General features: G+C 45.6%; 1 protein-coding gene across 7 annotated transcripts in view; it reads left to right on the forward strand.

Moving 5' to 3' along the window:
* The window catches only part of Sap130 (Sin3A-associated protein 130), a 117,913-nt gene that overhangs the window by 68,256 nt on the left and 27,298 nt on the right, over positions 1-22,359 (forward strand). For 6 of the 7 annotated variants that reach the window (XM_075681593.1, XM_075681591.1, XM_075681594.1 and 3 more), the window contains 6 exons: positions 1,519-1,650; positions 4,970-5,258; positions 9,958-10,127; positions 19,591-19,869; positions 21,209-21,535; positions 22,070-22,253. In XM_075681593.1, the coding sequence (XP_075537708.1) occupies positions 1,519-1,650; positions 4,970-5,258; positions 9,958-10,127; positions 19,591-19,869; positions 21,209-21,535; positions 22,070-22,253 (1,381 nt within the window). The remainder of the gene's footprint in view (positions 1-1,518; positions 1,651-4,969; positions 5,259-9,957; positions 10,128-19,590; positions 19,870-21,208; positions 21,536-22,069; positions 22,254-22,359) is intronic. The other variant, XM_075681592.1, reaches the window with a different exon arrangement.

The following is a 22,359-nucleotide window of genomic DNA, read 5'->3' on the forward strand; positions in this document are numbered from 1 at the left end:
TTCAGCTCTAGAGTCGTCAAGTTCCCTCGTCTGTGTTTGCGAAATGCTTCCCTTAGTTGTTTGCTGCTGCATGTGCTTCAACATCTAGCTCCACAATCCAGCTCCAGCTCGTTGAGTACCCTCTTGATGCCGCATGCACCCTCATTCAACACTAGTGCAGCCGGCACTCCATCACAGCTGCAGTCTTCAGTGTCCTCAGGAATGCGAACTCTGTTGTCAAGCGCCTCGAACGATATGCAAAGAGATCTGGCTCCCTCTGCCTGTTGCATAGACACACTAACTCTTTTGCAATGTCTCTGCTGAAGGCTAGAAGGTGGGTTCTTGCCACCAACGGCTTCTTGGCATCAACCAGCACTTTATGGCGATTTTACTCCGAGTATTCACCAATTGTAATTCAATCAAAGTCCACCAATCTGAGTTTCAGTGTTAGGTTGCCAGTGAATCCAGACTTGCCATGATTGGAAACATGTCATTTTCTGCTGTCTTTCTGCCAAGCACTTTCAGGTTCGGTTTACCACTCAATCATGACTTGCCAAAGCCAAAAATGTTGCTTTTTTTCTGGCACTTTTTCTGCACATTATGCTGCAGCCTCGCTGAGTCTTTCATGGCTAAAAAGTGCAAAGAACCGTTTTTCAAACAAGGGCGCTCTTTCTGCATTCAGTTTCTATCATGTTCTGCGGCGATTTGACAACAGTGTTCACAAGCACTTTTGACGGCAAGTGCACGCCACTGTCACCTAAAAAAGTCCACTTCTTTCTTTTCTGCAGTGCACATACCAACTAAACTTGGCGAGAAGCTTCTTTATTAATTGAGGCCAACATTCGAATAAAATAAAATTTTAACGGCCAGCTTTGCTCTTCTGATGGTCGATAACCATTGTCATTTTTGGCAATGTGGGTAATCCGCTAATAGCCCACTGCAACCAAGGATGTTCAAATGTATGCAGCCTAATGTAAGGGCTTGTGCTGATTGTCACTTCAGGTTTAACTATTTTTCCAACCTGCCGTGGTTGCTTAGTGGCTATGGTTTTGGGTTGCTAAGCACGAGGTCACGGGTTTGAATCCCAGCCATGCCAGCCACATTTTGATGGAGGCAAAATACGAAAACACCCGTGTACTTCGATTTAGGTGCATGTTACAGAACCCCATGTGGTCCAAATTTCCGGAGTCCCCTGCTACGGCGTGCCTCCTAATCAGATTGTGGTTTTGGCACTTAAAACCCCATAGTTATTTTTAAATTATTTTTACAGAGCCAAAGTAAGTAATGCATGATTTTGCCAGTGATGGTTTGCTCTTTCAGTGGTGGGCAAAAGGGTGCCATACTGTGACTGCAATCATTGTTGTTCAAGCTGTTTACATCCCTTTCTTGTAATCTGTTTTTAGGAAAAAAGTAACTTGTAAGCCATAAAAACTGGTTCCACTGTACTGTATGGTCGTTGCCATACTTTTTGTCAAGTCACACATGTGGGAATGATGTAAGCTGATTCTTCCTATTTTTTTTCTTATTTCAACTGTACAGCAGGCGCATCACGTCTTGTGACAACAGCATCTCCAGCAGTGCAGCCAACAAGTGTCCAAGTGGCGGGATCAGTGACTCGTCCAATAACGACGACTGTGGCCATTCAGCCACCTACTATGTCTGTGCCAACAGGTATGCGACTGCTTTCTTAGAAAAGCTGTAGAAGAACTTGAACAAAGCTTTTTTTTTTTTAAGCGCTAATATCACCGATGATAATATGCACCTGTAAATGTGCCAGCTCTTTCAAACTTTCAGCATGTAAGAAATGCGTTGATAAAGTAGCTCAGCATAAATAGCTCTTCTGGCTAAAGTGCTTGCTCATTTTCGTTTAAATTTAGCACACAGCAAGTATATCGTGTTGGGCTTCGTTTAGCATCATGTTTAGGTACAGTACTTAACCTTTCTATGCAGAATAAGTAAGAACTACATGTAATGTAAATGTAGGGATGTGCAAATAGCAATATTGGAGACGGAATCAAATCGAATTGAATATGAACAGCCATTTCCACTAGTGTTGTACAACGATGTTCACATCCTAGTATTCACATCAGCAAGTTTCCATCATAACATAGCACCCATGAAGTGTTGTTTACTTGAAGGGGGATGACGCACTTCAAAAAACTTTTGTAATTTTTTACACAATTTGATTGAAATTTTCACAGTTCGTGTATCTTTGCTAGCTGATTTCAAATATGCAATTTAATGCTTTAATGCAAAAATGCTTTTAGTTTGTTTACTAAATGGCTGCAACAGTATATCTATCTCACTTTCACCCTAATTAGATGTTTTATCACCCACAGTTAACCACTTCAAATACAGTTAAGCGTCAATATAATGAAGTCAGTAAAATCGCCACTTTACATTGTTATATTGCAATTTGATCTTTTTGTGCAAATAAGCACATTGGCAGAGCGATTTTTTTTTACACAGAAGGGTCTGTAAAATTTTCTGAATTATCGGGCAATCGAAAAAAAAACAAATTTCAATTAAAAAAAGTGTATTTTATTGAATTTAGGTGTCGGTGATAGTTACTCACCTGCTTTTCTTGCACCCCATCCTCTAGCAAACAATTGATCACGTTACCATGCACTCACACCCCCTTGCGTGCAGAGATGGTGTTTATCACCCCACCATCCTCCTCAGCTAACCCTTGCACGTTTTCCGTCGCATCCACAGCATACAATGTGCGGGGCGTGATAGGATCTTACTGCACTTAAACTTTATACAGGACATGACGGCGGCAGGGTCTTGCGTTTAGTAATAATATCAGTACTCGTGTTTATCGCTGTTATTGCAGCCACACGAGGCAGGGATAACTGACCACAACAAAAACACTAAATTGAGTGCTAAAGCAACGCACACTGGAAATACAGCATCACACGTGACGTAGAATGCACCGATATGAATGCGTAATACTCTGTGCCAACACCACTTATTTGCCACTTATGAATCCTGAAATTGGGCGGCACATGCCATGAGATTTCGGAGAGCAATTCGCCTCTACCAGCACAGCACGCTGCTCCGCTTCAGCGGCTGTTCTCTGTCATGCAGCGCAAAACTTGAGAGGTGTGTTCACAAGCAGCCACACGTAATTCAACCATTTGACCAACTGCATCCACGGCACTTTCCATTTATTGCCTTGGTATTCTTTCTTGGCGGTAGTGAAAGTTCGTTATATTAAAGTCATGTATAAGATGTGTAAGATGTTAATAATGTGTAAGATGTGTAAGATGTTATGAAAAGTGAAATACTTCATTATAGTCGCTGACGGACTTTTTGGACACCAAAAATGCGGACTTGGTGGACATTCTAGACTTCATAAATGCACTGTCAGGGTTCCCATAGAGCTAATGCATTTTTGCGACCGATTTTTCAGACGACTTTAGGCCCAAAAGTTTGATTTTCCGGACTAAATTGCTCGTTCCGAGCCACGCTACCTGATCTCGGGAGCCGCCTTGTTTGATTTTCCACTGGCTTGGCCTGGTTTAGCTTGGCTTCCATTGGCCCGCTTTATAGCCTCCATGATTGCGAGGCGCACGCTCCAGTCTCAGAGGCCATGTCTGCTGTTCCTTTGCTGACAAAACGCTCCATGGGACAGCACTTTTTCTTGTTTCTTTCTTTTTTCGGTCAGCACTACCGTCATAATCACATAATGCAAGGTGCATTTCTTTTTTTAATCTTTCGGCTGCTTTTTGCATGTGGTGTGTCTACAGAGCAGGTGTGCCTCGGAGATGTTGCATTTTTGTGTGTGTTTTTGCAGCTTCACAATTGTGTTATCGGCACTACCTTATGTGCCTTCAGGAGAACCGAGGGGTGCAAAAAAATGTGGCTCGTTTCTTCAATCTTCATGGCGATCTTTGCCAGATATCGCCAATGTGGTGACCCTCTTGTTCGACTGTATACAAAGGCGATTTCGCTCTTCACAAATCCAAGAAAATCTTATCGCCTCCAAGCGTAGTATGAGGCAGGGCATTATTAGATTTTTTATAGTCACTCTAAGCCTAGTAAATTAAATTTTTTGGTTGAACGAGTTTTTCAGACTGTTCGATTTTTCACATTTTTTTTCATTCCCCGCGAGGTCTGCAAAATCGGTTGGCGACTGTATATCAATAATATTGTTGCATTGAAGTTCGTTATATTGAAGTTTAACTGTATTCAAAAACTATTCGAGAAATAAATACTTGTGTTTATGAATAGTGACTAGTATTTGATCTGAAAGCCAAATTGGGTAGTACAATATTTGATTCATTATTTCAATGCTTCAAATATTTATGCGTCATTATCTAAATTTTGTCTGTTATTCCTTGCAAGGGTGAAAATTATGCGTGCTGTCTTCTCTGCACCATGTGCTTTGCCCTTGACAGAAGGTGCACTGAAATATAGTTATCTTTTGGGGGGGGGAGCAGGGAGGAGGCTCAAAATTCCTTCAAATAATGCACATTTCTAATTTATTCTGCAAAAACAGGCAGTATCGCATCCAAACATAGTATTAAACATGTTGCGCCACAAAGTGGTACTTTTGAGTGAACATCGAGTGTGAAATGTATGTGGGGGGGAGCGTAGACAGAAGAGCCATGCACTCAGATCTCTATCTTTATGCATTCTTTTCTTTTTCCACACAAACTTGGCACATAATCACCAATACTAAGCACAGGTCATCATAAGCAGTGCCCTAAGATGTATGAAAAAGTTTTTTAAACATTATTATTTTTGCTAGAATAGACTTGGGCATGTTGGTGCATCTTTGATATAATGATAGTGTCCTGTGGTTTCATTTCTGCCTCGGTCCCCATTTTCATGTGTATGTGTCGCTTTTTTTTTTATTTGTTGTAGTTCTTTTGTTAGGTTCTCTGATTATTGGGCATTATCTTGGCATGCACACTTGTAGGCGCTGCGTTGCAGAGGGGTGAGTAAATTGCAACATGTCTAAAAGAGCTGTGCCCACACGCAGTTTCAGTTGTCAAGACACGCCCTGAGGATGCCTCCAAAGACGACCGACGCTATGTGCCGGGGACCAAGGTGTTTGGGCCTACGTCTCTGGTGGGATCAGCAGCAGGCATGCATGCTGGTGCCGGCCTGGAGGCAGCAGCTACTGTGTCAGAGCCCACGGGAAACCTCTTTGTGACCGGCGCAGCAGCAAGGAACCTCACCACAACCATTTCTTCCGTGTCAAGCAACATACCGACAACTGCGTCACCATTGCCTGCTACTGTTGTCATTTCCGACACCCGGACAGACAGGTAAATAAAATTTAGTTTCACATATAGAGGAAGAATTAACCCAGGTGGCTCATGGGTCATCCTTAGATGACTAAGTTAGCTTTGCTTGTAGTGTGCTGCTGCCATGTTGAGAATGAGGTCATTCCGTAGTTATTGTGCACCACCAATATGTTTGCACGACACACTACTTTGTCTGTGCAATTGTTTCTTGCAAAACTCTTCGGAATACTGCACATGGAATCTTTACTGTGCAACATTTACTGTGCTGTACAGAATCTTTAAATGGTATTTTTTGTCGTTTCATGTTACATGAATGCTCCTCTCTCGCATACTCTGACGTTCATCTTCCGAACGGCGACCATCAGGATAGGGGAGAAGTCGCACCCTGTCGAGCTCGGCGAAAGGGGCACCCCTCAGGGATTGGTCTTGTCGCCCCTGCTCTTCAATCTGGCCCTCCTGCCCCTGCCCGATCTACTCAAGCAAATCGAAGGCGTGGACCACGCGTTCTACACCGACTATATTACGGTGTGGACAGCCCGAGTCGGGTCCGATGCCTGGACAGAGGAAGTCTTGCAGCAGGCGGCAATGACTGTGCACGAGTACGCAAAGTCGTGCGGAATGAGCTGCGCTCCCCAGAAATCAGAGCTGCTCATGATCCAACCGGGAAAATCCCAGAAGGAGCTGCTGCTGAATGTGATCATCACCATTGATGAAACGACCATCAAGCCAACACAGCAGATTAAGATTCTCGGCCTACTACTTCAGAGCGACGGGAAGGCACACGCTGCCGTCACAAAGATCAAGACTACAACCGAACAGATACTTAGTATAATTCGGAGGGTATCCAACAGAAACCGAGACCTTAAAGAGGACGATGCCATGTTCCTGGTACACGCATTCATCGTGCCGCGGGTTACCTACTTCGCCCCTTATCTCCAGCTGACGAAGGCGCGAATAGGGACACCCTAAACACTGTGCTTCGTAAGGCAACGAAGCACGCACTTGGCATGCCCATATACTCGTCCACGCAATGACTGCTAAACATGAGTGCCCACAACACAGTGGAGAAGCTCATCGAAGCCCACCTCACTAATCAGAGAATCCGGCTCAGTCACACGGAACACGGACGAGCCATCCTACGTAAGATAGGTTGGCAGATCGAGCCAGCACCCATCAAGGCGGCCCTTCCGTAAGACTGGAAGACGGACCATTCAGACAAAACCCCTTCCCCGGAACATGACGCCGAGCAAGGATGACGAGAGGCAGACTACGTGGGCCAAAGCCATAGCCCGGAAGCTGGAAGAGAACTCCAGGGTCCTCTACGCGGACGCCTCGCTCCGAAAACACAGTGACCGTGCAGCGGTGGTGGTTACGTCAAAAGACAGGCTGATCGTCAGCGCGTCCCTGAAGACAACAGACCCCGCAGTTGCCGAAGAAGCGGCCGTGGCCCTCGCACTTGCACAGCCGAGCATGGACATCGTAGTCACCGACTCAAAGACAGCCTACGGAAGCTTCCGCAGGGGGGTAATCTCCTCTGCGGCCTGAGCCATTCTATCCAAGTGCAAGCCTCCGGGAAGAGCCATAGAGCCTGTGTGGATCCCGGCTCACTCACAGGTAGCCGGCAATACCATCGCCGACTACCATGCCCGAGAAATGTCAATCCGAGCCGAGCATGAGCCGGAAGAGCTACCCCACCCGGTTACCAGCTTTCGGGACATTACCTGGATGTACCGAGAGGAAAGGTGCAGACTTCCACAACCCCACCCCAAACTAACCAGGCAACGACAGACGATCCTACGTTGAGCACAGGCGGGATCGCTTGCCCATCCCATACTGATGAACCGCATGTACCCTGTGGAACACGATATGCTCTGTCCTTTTTGCAGAAGAGAAAAGGTCACCCTGCCGCACGTCTTGGCAGAGTGCACAGAACTCAAGACCCCTCCTCTTCCCCTTCCCACCAGCACCCCCAATCCCCAACGCCTTGAGCTCCGCCCTACCGATTCAGCTCACACTGACGGATAGGGGCCAGGAGCTGCTGGGAACATATAGGCACCGTAACTAGGGAACCGCCCTATCTCGTGCCTGCGTGCACCACTGATTTATTTCGGGCCCAGTAAATGTTGCTTCATCATTCAACGTACAATTTTTTCCTACTCCATCCGCTTGGCTCCCCCACATGATGCACACATGATGATGCAAGTCTGTGTCGCATTTGACCAGCTGTGGTGAGAGATGGTGTGCGTATGCCAATGCTAGCGCCATTGGACAGTGTGGATAGCTTGGGTTCTAGAGGAACTTGCCTCCTGCTCTATGGCTTCAGGGCATCAGTACACATGGACTGTGTCCTTGTTGGTGTACTTCATGGATCCGCCTCGCGAAAGGCTTCCCATTCGGCTTTGGCAATTTGTCAGTGAATTTGACACATTTTGACGGCACTTCTGGTATGGGCATTCTGTGGCGTAGGCATTTATACTTACTGCTTTGCACAGCTAAGCACCCATTTTACTCTGTCGGGAAACATGGCAGCACATGTCAAATTGAGAACGATTTACTTAACCCTTTGAGGGTCAATGACATAAATATACGGCACCGCGAACAAGTCCAAAAATGGTCGATGCCGCATATTTACAGAGCCGTCTGTACGTTTAAAAAGCACGCCAATTTCCTAACTTTTTCCTTTCTGTCAAGTGCTGGCCACTATGTGGGAATACAGGGAATTTTTTTTACGCACCTTCCTCTCTCGGTTTTCGTTGCATGGTTTGTTTCAGAGCTAGTTTGCTCCCGCGCATCCATATACTACCATTCGCGCATTGGCGCGCGCGCAGGCGGTTGGCAGTTCGGGTTTTGTTCCGCTGGTGGTTTCGGCTTCTTGCGCTTGCAAAACTGATGGCTATCTCGTTACTAATCGCTCAAAGGGTGACTGCCTCTTTCTTGCTCGTTTAGTGCTCACAGGGGTGTGCATAGGAAGTTTGCCGCCGTGCATGCGTTTCCGTTGCTTTTTCTTTTTTTTTTTGACACTAGCGTCACCTAATTGCCTTTGGTTGGCGATAAGATGAAGATTAGCGAAAGTTTGACACATGTTGTGCTTTTTTGACGGGCACACAACCACACAGTTTTCCTGAGTGTGCACACCTACGCAGTTTTATTACGCTATGGATTTACATATTAGTGTAAGTGCAGGAACATTTGGGTCTTGCGAAATATTCTCGTGTGCGCATTTTCAAGGCCTTGAACTATGTGTATGAAAATGCATCAAATTTTAGTTCTTACAAGTTTATTTCCTTTTTTATTGTTGTTATTCATGAATGAAGAGTACATATATACCAACGCAAAATATGTTTTTCTCACTTTACGGTCACCCTAGAAAAATCGCCGTAAATTTTTTTCGGAATAAGTCCCTAAGAAAAATTGGATTCTGCAATTAAATAAATCGACCCTGGGTGGTCGCATATGGTGAAAAAAATCAACCCTGAAAGAGTTAATGATGTGGGCTTTGTGTTCTTATTTTTTCTAGCCATTTAAATCTTCACTGATCCAAAATTGCAAGAGATAAGTTGTGTCTGCTTCAGAATTATTTTTTGATTCTCATCATTTATAGGCATAGCCTTCTAGTGACATACACTGCCCCGTTCATTTGATTTGAGTGCATATGCACTTAACTGTCACGTGTGCAGATATCTGTGCCAAAGGAGCTTGGCCTTGCATTACATCATTCTTTATTAGACATGCATCTTGCTGCCTTGGCATCAATCCACATCGACTGCATCTGAAGTTTTGGAGGCTATCACCCAAGCTGAGGGTCTCTCTGGGTAGAATCAGCCTGCCTGTTTAAATTCTCTGGCAGAATTTGCATTAGAAGTAATAGGACTGCAGAAATTTCCTTCATTATCCAGGATTTTTAGTAAACTAGATGAAATGATCAAAGGGTGAATTGTGAAAACGCTCTTGTACTTATATTTAGGGGCACATTAAAAAACCCCATGTGGTCAGAATTACTCCTTAGTCCACTACTATGGCATGCCTTATAATTATATTGTGGTTTCGGCAAATAAGGGGGTGCCTCAGAATATAATTTTTTATTTAAATAAACAAAGCTTTACCTTATCATGCTTCGTGGCATTCATGTGGTCAAATGTCTGTTTTAATCTTTCTTACTGGGACTACTGCATACACTAGCACAGTCATAACAGAGCAAAGCAAAAATTGGGCCAGAGGCTGCTCAAGTGGCACAGCTATTAGCGTGCTTCATGTGGGACCACTGTTGTGGAATGCTTCTAAGCACCATTTTTTATAGTGATGTGTAGGACACTGCTATGTGCACTCACATGTTAGCTTAACCACACTTTGACACCCTGCTTCACATAGCTCTCTCAGAGCTGGTCATAACTAGCAATGGAACCATATTCTTGACCTGTCTTTTTCTGTTAAAGCTGATTGACTAAATCAGCAGAAGTTGACATTACTAAGAAGACTTGTTGGAAGGCATGCTTACCATCATTGCCGTCTTCATTTCTCATAGTCATCCAGTGTATTGGTTAGACACGTAGCACAAATCAAGTGCTAGTGCATCTGACTCACTTCATTAAGGTGTAGTGCTAAGTGTTATGACACATATGTGAGAGCACAGTCTATTGCGATCAATCAATACAGCGCCGGGCGCAAGTAAAGTGAGCAAATTACATAACCATGTTTTGACCAGTATTTATTACTTTTTCAGGCCAGCGCAGTTGCAGGGTGCAGCTGCAACACCATCATATGCAGTACCAGCGACGTACTTGTATGAGTCGTATCCAATCCAGGGTGCCACCATTACAATGCATCCATATGCAGCAGCTACCCCCGCAGGTGTCACACCTGTCTTTCCTGTGACGTCAGCGCGACCCAGTCGTGAGTCCTTTTGCATTTGTTCTCCATTTCTAAATCCTTGGCCATAAGCCATGTCGTGCTGAATGTGTCAGCTGTCATCAAGCTAAGCAGCCATGTGCTTGGTTGCAATATGGGTGAGTGGGAACCAACCTGGGAATGCTGAGAGCTGATGGCCCCCCCTATGGCGTGGAATAGTTTCGATTGCAGTGTCTATGGCAGCCACTGTTCCCCTCTCCCAACCCTCAGCCTTAATTATGACGCGCACATTGTGTGGTGTTAAATAGATACAGCAGCACCAGGCCAAGCATACATTCCAAATGTTCCGTGTAGTTATACTTTTTTGCAACCCTGATAACCCCTTCATTCGTTTTGCTGCATCGCGAGCCTGATCTCTTCATTCTGCCACATCTCTATTCGTGTTGCCAGCTTCTGAAGAGTTACCTGCAGCCACTTGCAAGGCGTCTGCTAGAGGTGTTAAAAGCAGCTTGTGACATCACGAAGCAGCTGCTACCAAGGGCATCACTTACACAGCCAGAGAAAGAGTGCTCAGGTCTTCATGGCAGTTTGCGAGATCACTGTAGTGTGTCGAGTTGTAACACTTAGTCTCCATATTGCCAAACATCTCTGTAGGGTCCTTTGAACATGTAGCTGTGTGGAGAAGAGTACCAGCCATGGCTTGCTCTCATAACCAGCTTGCCAACTACCTGAAGCAAAATCTGCGTCTGGCACAGGATGCTCATGGCCGGACATACAAAGAAGAGGAATTGCAGAGAAAAAATTGCCTTCTCTCAGAACTACATGGCGCGTTTGACTGTGGAAATGCTTGAAGGCACGTGATGGTGCATCTCTCACATTGGTGATAGAAGTGTGGCTGTCGTTAACTGACAACAATTTCTGCTGCACCGCCAATTTCAGAGGCCATGGCCTGACGAACATGAAACCATGGCGAACACGGACAACGGAAGCGAGAGTACGCTCACGGCAAGTTCAAAACTTGTATGTCCTGCTGGTAAAACGGAACACATACTTGCGCTGAAAGCTCTCATGGACAGTGTCTAGCAGACACCTTTGAGCTAATGATGCACCTTAGAGGAAAAACTAGAATTTCCTGTCATCACTCAGCATTATTTTGTGCCTTTTGGATGCATTTGTATGGCAAAATACTTTATTTGTGGCATTTAGTGTTGCTGCCTGTAATAGAAAAATGGAAAAATTTCACCTGCATTTGCTAACCATCCCTCCTTACCTCTTGTTGTACTATAGAGTGGTGTACAGTAGAACCTCGTTGATATGATCTCATTACGTACGATTTCTAGGTGCCAACATTTGTGATCGAGAACAAAAAAAATGACCCAGTAGAGTTACGCCTATATTTTACTGGTTCCTACGTTCTCGGAAAACATGATTTTTTGGCATGGACGTTCAGTACATCACCAAACTGCAGTCGTATGATATTTCTTTTGGCTGCTAGATCCCATGCAAACAAGAAAATGCGCCAGACACACATGATTGAGAACAGTACCGTATTTACTCGCATAATAGCCGCACTCACGTAATAATTGAACCCCTGAATTTTGTCGTCAAAATTCGATTTTTAAAAAATTTCCCATGTAATGATCACACCCTGAATTTGCTGCAGCGATTTATCGTGTGCCAAGTCTAGCTAATGATGATCGCGCTTACCATCTGTCAAATGCTATGCGAATGACTCTTGAAGACATACCAAGCGGTCTGCATGCACGCAACATACTTAAGCAGATGACCCATTTCATACCTTTCATCACTTTCTGCACTTCCATGAAAAAAAGAAAAAAAAAACTACAACCAAACTTGCCTCGGCTTTATTATTTGTAGGCTTCATAATGGTTTTGGTCAACAACAACATAAAGGGCGCCTTTCTATTCTTCCCGTCTGCACTCGTGGGCACACAACAAATTGTGAGCGGCAACGATAGTGGCCACGTTTACACTGATACGTTAGAAGTATTGTTAGAAGTGTACCCTATTTATAATCTAATGCTTGTAACGCAGCTAAGATATTCGCCCACCCTTAGCGGAAACAGGCCATATTAGGATAGCAGTGAAGACAAATGCCGCAGTTTCCGCAGCATGCTTGTCGATATTAATAATATTATTCATTACTGATACGGAAGAAACTGTTTCAATGTGCATAATGTACTCACGAGAAGAAAAATAATCGCGTTTGGCGCATTCGGCTTTCTCCGCCGACCGCCATTTTTGTCTTCATGTCCGGCACTGACAGTGGCAGCCGCCTGCTTGTTGACCCGTTGTCATCCCGCAGTAAATGCAGGATGAAAAAAGAAAATGTTTCTTTTCGTGGGATACTTAACCTGCGTAATGATCGTTCCCCTGAATTTGCGTCAATTTTTTGGACAAAAAAGTGCAATCATTACGCGAGCAAATACTGTATATAGCTGCCTGCCACGGCAGCTCCACCACAATACTTGCCTGCCCATCTCGCATGATAATGCTTGCGTGCACTCAGCTTCTTGTTCCGGTACCAGCGATCTCCTCCTGGGTCATAGCACGCCGTATTCACATCTATTGCTGCCAAACCTATTGTGGTAAGCATTTAGCCTATCTAGATGTTTTGCAGTGCGTGGGGCGTAGTACTGTTGGTGGTGTATTGCGCGCTTTTAGTTTTTAGTAGGCGATAATCGAAATGTGCCATCATTCCCTGCTGTGGGCGGCGTGATGTGAGCATCACGTATTGCTTCAGTGGCATCTGGCATCCCTCACCAGCTCGATTTCATTTCAGTTTCCTGTAACCGTCTCTAAAGGCCAACTGCAACGAAATTTTTGACTGCATAAAAAGCCTAGTTTTAGATAGTTTAGACATGCAGTAGCCTCTGTGAAAAATCTTACGCTTGAAGTGCACCTCAGTCCGTCACAAAGAGCTAGCAAAAATCGATGTTTTTCATGCCAAAACTGAAAAAAACTATGCCATTATCACCCGGTGGAAGCGACGTACAGTGAAAGATATGGAGAACCAGCACCCATGCTGTCTGCTTTCCTTGCTTGTATTCCGTTTGGGTATATCAATGAACAGGTCCTGCAGTGCACTGTGACAAGGCTGTTGTGCACCTGCGTGGTTCTTTTAATGTGAAGTATTCTCCGAGTCCAGCCGGTTTTCTTTATCTGGTTGTCTACGTTCAACAGCAGGGCCGTGATGCGTTCTGCTTCCACTCAAAGGAGAGCATATTGGCGTGGCCAAGCTAATGCATAGAGCAGTTACGCTAAATTGGCAAAAATTGGATGCTCTACAGTCTTGTGTGGCTGGCACGGGAATAGAACATGTCCTATCACACGCTGCAGCAACTGGAACAGTATGCATCATGCGCTAGCTTGGCTGACCAGCATGCTGTTCGGGTTCACTGAAGCAAGTGCGTTGCGTTTGCGCCTTCGACAAACAAATAAGCGCATGCTCACCGCGCACTTGTCTGCTAGCGCCGCTGCAGGTCAGATTTAAAGTGCAGGATAAAATTTTAGCGATCTTAGCATCTCCAGCCATTGGCCGCTGTCTGGCATGCTGGAAGCGCCGGACTTGTCGATTGATGAGACTGACCAGACAACTACCGCCATCTGTAGTAAAGGGTGATAATTAGCTGTAGCTTGGCTAGACCGGGCTAGAGGGGCTGGATGCTAAGTGTGCATAAACTCACTGCCAGACATGCCAGACTGCGGCTGTGATCAATATTCGACCATTTCACTGTGGCGACATTGCATTCCTGTATGGCTTACCGCCAAATCTACACCATGGTCGCCGCGTCACATTCTTCGTGACCAATTCAGCATGTGGTTCCTGCTCATTTCTGGCGCTGTATTGGAAATGATTTCCTTTATCTGCTTCGACGCATCCGATGTCCGAAACTTACATTTAAATGTTACCTTTTGGTTTTCATGTGCCATTGTAGCCTATAGTACTTATAGTAAACTCGAGAAAGCGTTTGCCAAGCAGATCTTGATGGGCAAGTGACTATGCTGTTAAAGTGATGCTTCGTATACTGCAGTTTACATGCGTTGTGCGCATTTGTTGGTCCGCGTTGCACTTGCCTGCCGTGCCACAGCGCATGCTTGCGCTCAGAAACTGGGACAATATATGTTTGGCCTTCCTCAACTCAGCGTTGTGTAGTGCAGAGCCATTGCTCATGCTTGAGTGTATTTGAGCATCCGACGGCCACGCAACGCATCGGCATTCTTGCAACAGCTCAAATCGCCGAGAGCAACAGGGACAACGCATGCCGAGAGAGACGCCCGTCAACTCGCAAATGATGAGCGAGCAATGCGCCTGGCTGCCTAGGGACAACATGGCAAAACTGAGAGATCAACAGTTGCGTACGGTTCTTCAATATGCGCCATATCCACATCGCTACCACTTTGCCGCCAGGTGCAGGCGTCGTTTGCATAGGTGCTATTTAATAGCTGCTAATAACAAAATTTTTGCGATTATCAGCCCTGCAGCTTGGCCAAGATTACTTTGAGAGTATACACTAGGCATTTATAGTCAATTTAACCCAAGTGAAATTTTGTTGCAGTTGGCCTTTAAGCACTGCACATTAGGAAAACAACAAAACGTGTCTGGGCCGTCGAAGCCCCACCTGCTCGATGCATGTCAGTGTCTCGTGTCTCGTGCGTAACGATTCGCGCAATGCTTCGCTTTACCTAGATGTCAGACAGTTGAGTCTGCCAAAATTTTTAGTTTCTTCGGATCTTACATTTTCTTAGCTAGTACGTTTATTATCACATTTTTTTCCCTCCGACATATCAACGGGGTTCTGCTGTATTTTGGTGTCTAGCCTGTGAACATGTTAAAAAGCATCCATCACTGAAGAGGACTAAGCCAAAAAGTGTGTACAGCAGAGCGAAGAGACATATACAGTAGAACCTCTTTCATTCAAACATGAGGAAACACTTGCTAATCCGGAAAACATGTGATTTGAAGTCATTAACCCTTTGAAGGTTTTTGACGTATATGTATGGCGGCGGTTTTCTGTCCCGCAAGGTCTTTGCCATATGGGTACGGCTTTGACCCTCTGTTTGAAATTTCGCGCCATAATGGTGATGCGTGCTCACTGGGAGGTGCTGCCACCTCTTAGGACTTAGAAGAAGCATTTGAAATTTGTGCTACCTTCTTGCGGAGATAAACAGAACTGATGTCTAGCTTCAGCGTGTCACACAGACCGCAGCAACACCCCTTTTGCGGTTTCGGTTTCGCGGCGTGATCGCAGCGGAGGCCCGTGAAACATGATCTTTTTCTTTGTTGGCACTCTCTTGCAGGGGTTGCGGAAGTTGATTTCTATCTTAATTGGCGCTGCTCTTAGCTTGTTGATCATCACCGCTCATGAGGTATTCTCGCTCTCAGTGGCAACGCGCTTTCGTGGTTTCGGTTCCGCCGCATGATCGCAATGGAGGTGCGCGAAGCGTGATTTTTCTCTTTGTCGGCACTCTCTTGCAGGGGCGGCGGAAGTTGATTTCTGTATTGATTGGCGCTGCTCTTAGCTTGTTTATCACCGCCGCTCACGAGGTATTCTCACTCTCTGCGGCAACGCGCTTACGCGAGAGGGTGCCTCAGACCTCTGCCCAAGGCAACCACATGCAGAGAATATGTCGTGTGTGCCAACACAACTCGTAGCTCCAAGAGGAGAACAGACACGCGTTTTAGGTGTGCAGACTGCGATAAGGCACTGTGCTTAGACCCATGTTTCAAGGAGTACTACACTCTGAAATACTACTGAACATTCTGCAGTTCTGAGTGATGCCGACACCAAAATACTCTTCCTAATTTTTTTTTTACTATTTATTTCCGACTTTATACATTCTGTAAATTCAAGATCCGCAATAAAGTAATTTGGACCATCTGGGAAAGCTTTTTCCAGATTATTTGACCCTCAAAGGATTAAAAGGTTTGGCGGACTTATTTTTAGTTGACATCTACATAAGCAAAGCGTTGCAGCACGAGACGCTGATGCGTGTCGACCTGGTGGGGACTGAGCGACCTGACATGCATGTTGTCAATTTTGCGGTTTCGCCCAGCTTACGTTTGCACTCCTGGAGTTTGGCCTAGGTCAACAGTTTCTTTGGGCAGGCCACTTTACCTGGAAGTTTTGACGTTGAGACCAACATGTGTCGACCTGTGGAGCCCGAGTGGCCTGAGGTGCACTTTGTTGTTTTCCAACTATCGTGTAATGCTTTAAGACATCCACACGAAGCCGAAACAAAATGAAGCTGGTGGGCACTGCTGGCACGCAAGGCCACCACAGTGACACACGACGTTCACTTTGTGCCACCTGTAGCAGGGAACCGCATCCCATTTGGGTCATCACTTATTGGGTCATCATTTATCGCGAGTGTGCAGTATGTTCGCAATAGCACTATGCCCCATGCACTGTCAAACAGCTAGATGAATGAAGATTAAGATGCTTGTCGCTACAGTGTTGACGACGATAGCTGTGAATGTAATGTGTGATGTCTCGTGAGGAGTACCGGAAAAGGAAACTGAGTGAATGCAACATTATTATGTGACCCGGGCGGGTGAGTACTTTGGGAAAGCTGCTGTGGTGGGTGCTTGCTGCTCTTGAATGTGCGTGTCTCGCACCTTTTCATGTTTACACAGGTTCTAGCGGCCAGGAAACATATAAGGTTACAGTTTGGCATTGTACTGAATGTTGGTGCCGAAAGCTTGTGTTTTCCCGGAACGTATTAACTGATGAAAATGAACCGTAACTGGTTTGGTTCATATATTGTGGTCTCGATCACGAATTTTGGCGCTGGGAAATTGCACGAAACAAGATTATATTGGCGAGGTTCTGCTGTATTGTGCAATTATTGGCCCCACTGATGCAGACTCTGGCCGTCTATGTTCTTGTCAGAATAAACATGTTCTTAAATACAGCATATCTGGGTGGCTGGCTCCATCCTCGGAGTTCAAGCTTACAGATCTAAAGCTGATCTCAATCCAAGTGGGAAGGACACCATACCAGCCGAAAGCACATAAAATTAAAGCAGATAAAACCAGAACCGGACAGAGAGGCGCCCTCTGCAAAGTGCTGCCACCACCATTACAATGCACAATGTAAACTTGATGGGGCATGTGTGCTATGACTTGCCACTGCTGCTGCTGCCGGAATAGTTTTATATTATGAGCGGTCTTTTCCAGATCTCACGTGCGCTCCTGCCTCTAAGTGAGAGCATGATCCGAATTTACCAACCTAATATACTTGGAGCGCCTGATTTCAACCACCCAAATGTGCGCTAGCTTTTCAGAAAGCTCTACAGCACTCGAAAACACTTGCCCAAATATGCTATAGTAGAACCGTATTGATACGTTTTTCAAGGGACCGTGGAAAAAAGAAGTAACAGCTGGGAAAGCGTAACATTGAGGAAGGCCACAAATCGCCATAGAAAATTCAGAAACAGCTCTGAGTGGCTGCCAGTGCACCTATTTAGACGTCATGGCACTCTGCCACCAGGGATGCCCCGTGTGTGCATGTGTATAGTTAACGAATGCATAGAATGTTCCGTGACAGTGGCCCCTTTCCAATCTTGATATGCTTCACCGCATAACGTCTATTGTTGAAAAGCTGGCTAAACAGAACCAGCAATTATGCAACGTATATAAGACCCTTGCAGGCCACAAAATAAATGTAGCCCTGTGCTTGGCAGATTTTGACCAATGTGCATGGTTCCTGGTAGGTTTTAAGTTCCGATGCACACTTTTTTAAGTGCTTGGCCACCTTCTTTGTGCACATTTTCTCTTGATTGTTGTGCAGTGGCTGACTTGAGCAACCTCAATCTCGTATTGCACACTTCACTCGCTTGTTTCAACGTTACGGTCGCTTGTTGCTAAGTGTGAATTGCTTTTTGCGACTTACCAGTTGCTTGTTGCAACATGCAAGAGCAAATTACCCTCTGCACTACTATATTTGTGGGTCCGTTACATTCAAACATAATGTAAGATACGGGAAGATTATAGAATGTCGATGTATCAAATGGAGACATGATACATGGGAGTCAGGGGGATTGAGTTCGGGACCGTAAAAATGCAATGTTGTAGCCGGAAAAATGCAACAGTGAGTAAAGTATCACCGGGGGTTCCACTGTGTAACGTAGTGCAATAGAACCTCATCGGTACGTTTGGTTCACAGTGGTGACTCACAGCGCTCACACGGCCAAGTTAGTTGTATAGTTACCAGTTGAAAATGATCATTTTGGTCGAAAAATGAATGTTTTGGGTCAATTGCTAGATTTTTCAGTTGTGTGACTGTGATCGCAAACCTACTGAACCAGTTGGCGGTGCAGGAGCAGGACATATGTATATGCTGACGCTTATTTTACAAGGCGATGGCAGCGTTAGCAGACGTGAATGGCATCAATCGCGAGCCCTGGTTGAAGGTGTTCTATGTGGAGGTGTGACGACTGAAAGGTTGCACTTGCCAACGTGCACATTGGTCGCTGTGAGTCGCTCCTTGGTTGCCAGTTATGGTCAGTCTGGCAGCCTCTGTCAATCAGTGGTTTGAATGCTCCTTTCCGATGTTTTTGCGATTTTCTAGTTTTCATGCTCGCATTAGAGGACATGGAAATTATACCCATCAGGTGGCTCGGTGGCTGTGGCATTCTACTGCTGAGCGAGAGGTTGTGGGTTTCATTCCCTGTCATTGCAGCTGCATTCTAATTTGTGCAGAATGGAAAAAAAAAATGCTTGTGTCGTGAGTTTTGCATCTGCATTAGAGAACTCCAGACAAGTGAAATCAATTCAGAGCCTTCCACTACGGCATCTCTCATGGCCTAGGTGTTGCTTCGCAGCATTGTTGAGCACCCTCAGTCAGTCATCAACTACCACATTCAGTTTGCTGTGTTTTTTTAACCAATTTATATGTTCTCAGGTGCACTATTCTGGTGAGTATGTTAAATGTTTCGTTGGAAAATGGTTGGTGCATTTTTCTACCAACTGTCGAAAGAGGGTGACCATCTTACTTCTTACCTTGTAGTTTGGGTGGAGGCTGTGATGCAGGGGTGACACCCTTCTCACATTCAAGATATGGCAGTGCAAAGAATGGATAAGGATGAGAAAATAAGAGGTAACACAAGCTCTGTCTTTCAACTGAAGGTATAATGAAAGCACATGAACAATATATACAAAGCAGAGTATGCTGAAACAATCAAAACCATTTGAAAAAGCATGTATATAGACCCAAATGCATAGTTAATAAGGGTGATACAGATATGAGCACTTATTCTTAAAGGGGACTGACTTACAATTGCATCCATGCGTCTTGAGAGACAGCGTTCGTGTTCCTTCTTTCCTGCTCGGTTATGTCACAAGCACATTCCAACTCACCCAGTTTTTTTTCCTAGGATTGTCCTGCATCCCTCTGATTCATATGACAGACAGCATGCATGAATAAAAAAATCTGCACGCTGTTTCCTGGTCTTTCCTTAAACCTTTCATCTGGATACTTGTACAGGGCCGCACCTAGTGAGTGGAAGCACCATGACTTCATCAGCGACTACTGTGGTGCATCCGCCGCAGCCCCTGCAGCAGCAGCAACAGCAGCAGCAGCAACAACAGCAGGTTCAGCTGTCGCAACCGCAGCAGCAGCCGACGGCAGCACACATAGGTGCCTTGTCGCTAGGTGCTTCTCCGGCTCTCGGAGTTACCACCACCCTAGGCTCGCCATCTCCCCTTGGGGCTGCCAGCCCTTTGGGTGCCAACTCCTTGGCATCAGCTGTGGTGCCTACGATGGGTAAGAGATTCTGGCTTTTGTGTGCAAGTGCATTTAGTGCTGTGCTCAGTCTGGTAAAAGCTCATATTGATGATGATTATACAGTCGATTTTGGATATATCAAACTCGGATATCGAAGTATTGTCTATATCGAACAGTTGTAATATCCCCTTGAATATACCATGCAGAAGTACACCGATGTACTGTGCGATGTATTGTGCATAAAAGAACAGTAAAAGCCTCTCCAGTGTGTGCAACATGCAACTTTTTAGCACCTTACACAATAGCCTCTTTCTGTTCCAATGTGATGGTGTTTCACTTCCGCTTTCCACTTGGCTCACTCATATTGTAGTGAAACTCGCGAAAAAGCGACGTGGTTGAAGGGAACAGCTAGCACACTGCAATGCAAACAAAGTTCGTCATGTTCGAGCAGCACATGGCGCACTACATGGTGCGCTGACTATGCAGCTGGGGTGGTATTCTTGGGCAACCACCAAAACTTTCGGAGATAGTTTCACTTTCTTGAGATTTCATGAACCTGTCGAAGTACCTGGCTACCAGAGCTTAGCACAGTGCCACAAACACTGTCTGCTGTATATGCAGGCGCATTTGGCCCGTAAAAGTGAAACTATCTGATCCGTCATTCTCTCGTGGCCCCATGGCTCTGCTGTGTGAGTGCATGGCTTGGCTTGACCGGCTCATATAGGTTCCACGCAATCTCGGGGGTCACGCCTAGCTCCATTAGCCAGCATGAGACGCCGCAGTGGGAGAGAGAAGTGGAGGCACTAGTTTTAGCACGCTGTAGGCAAGCATCATCATCTATAGGCGAGGCCTTCAGGATTGCAATCTCGGAGAGTGAGCTTAGCTTTGCCAGCTACATGCTGCAGCAAGAGAGAGGTGCGATAAGATAAGAGAGAAGTGCTGCTTGTGTGCAGCCACCTTGCAAGCAGCTACATAGAGCTGTGACAAATCCCAGTGTTGCTCGATGGCACACTCGACACAGGAATTTTGAACTGCCGAGCCGAACGAGGGCGGAACCTGACAGAAAGTGATATGCTCGGTGTGTAATGGTCAGTACTTTTGGATTCAAAAATAAATCTAGCTTGTTATATCCATTGAGAGAACAGTTTTACTCCATTAAAATTAAGTTTTAAATACACGGACCTCTATGCTGATTTCAAGGGGAATTGCATTTACTTCGTTATATTCATGTTGTTATAACAAGGTTTGAGTGTACTTGAAGCGGGACAGTGCTTGGACATCTGATGGCATCTGTATGACATCCATGTGAGCTGACAAATATCATTTCAAAATTTTACCAATGCCTGAATGCCCATCCCACTGTCTTGTTGTGCAATAGGTGCAGCAGCAGGTCAAGTTGTCAGTGCAGTACCTCTTGGGACTGGTCAGGCAGCGCCTTCTGCTGTTGCTGCTCCTCCTCCGCTGGGTAGCACGCAACAGCCGTTGGGAGCAGCAGCTACTTTGGGCGTAGCCTCACCACTAGGCTCAGCAATGGGCTCCGGTCCCTTGGGGGCCACGACAGTACGCGCACCACTCATGGTAGCAGTGGACTCAATGAGCAGCCGACAACAGCAGCAACATCAGCACCAACACCAGCAGCAACATCAGCAGCAGCTGGTTTCCCACGGTGCTCTGCACGCGCAGCCAACAGGGTTCACGTCCACAGGTATGTACACTTGTACAGTATGCGTCGAATAGGGAATATAGTCAAACCTCGATATAACAAACACAGATACTGCGACAAATTGTCAGATATAACGAAGTAAATGAAAAAAAAATGGTCTCACTGACATTGCAGTTGTACATAACGAACATTGGGTATAGCGAAGCTGTTTTTGTGTCATATGCAACTTCATTATAACGAGATTTGACTGTAATCGTCATCGTCATCCTAGATGCAGTTGCACAACCACATTAGGAAGCTCTCCAGATCTCAATCTCTGATAGCAATAGCAAACATTAATGATCTACTGTACAGGCTTAGTGGTTGTGGCATCGTGTATGTTGGAATAACTGCAGTGGAACAGAACAGGGAGCTGTGTAGTGGAAAAGGAACTAAGATGCTACAAGAAGCTTAGTTTTCAGTTTCACCAGGCAGGTCCTGTTCACCTAATTAGGATGGGAACACATTAGGGACAGCTGCTTACCTGAAAGCTGAACATCGCATTGTGACTGTTTCTATGTTGTCGTTTGTGTGCAGGTTTGACAGCGCATAGCAACTCGGGAAGCGATGGTGTGGTCACTTCTCAGCCGTCTTCGGCACCTGCACAGGCCTACAGCTGTGTGACACCATCAAATCTGCTGTCACCTACACACAGCTCAACACCACCGAACCACAACACTTCGCCCCGTCCTAGCATTTTGAGGAAACGAACGTTTGAAAGGTAAGCCTTCCTTTCTTGCTGCTCACCTGGCGCCTGACTTGGGGCAGCTTCATAATAGTGAGAACAGCAGAATTTCTAATGGTTTAGTATCAACACACTACTGCTG

Source organism: Dermacentor variabilis, chromosome 2, assembly GCF_050947875.1.
Source record: "Dermacentor variabilis isolate Ectoservices chromosome 2, ASM5094787v1, whole genome shotgun sequence".
Lineage (NCBI taxonomy): Eukaryota > Metazoa > Arthropoda > Arachnida > Ixodida > Ixodidae > Dermacentor > Dermacentor variabilis.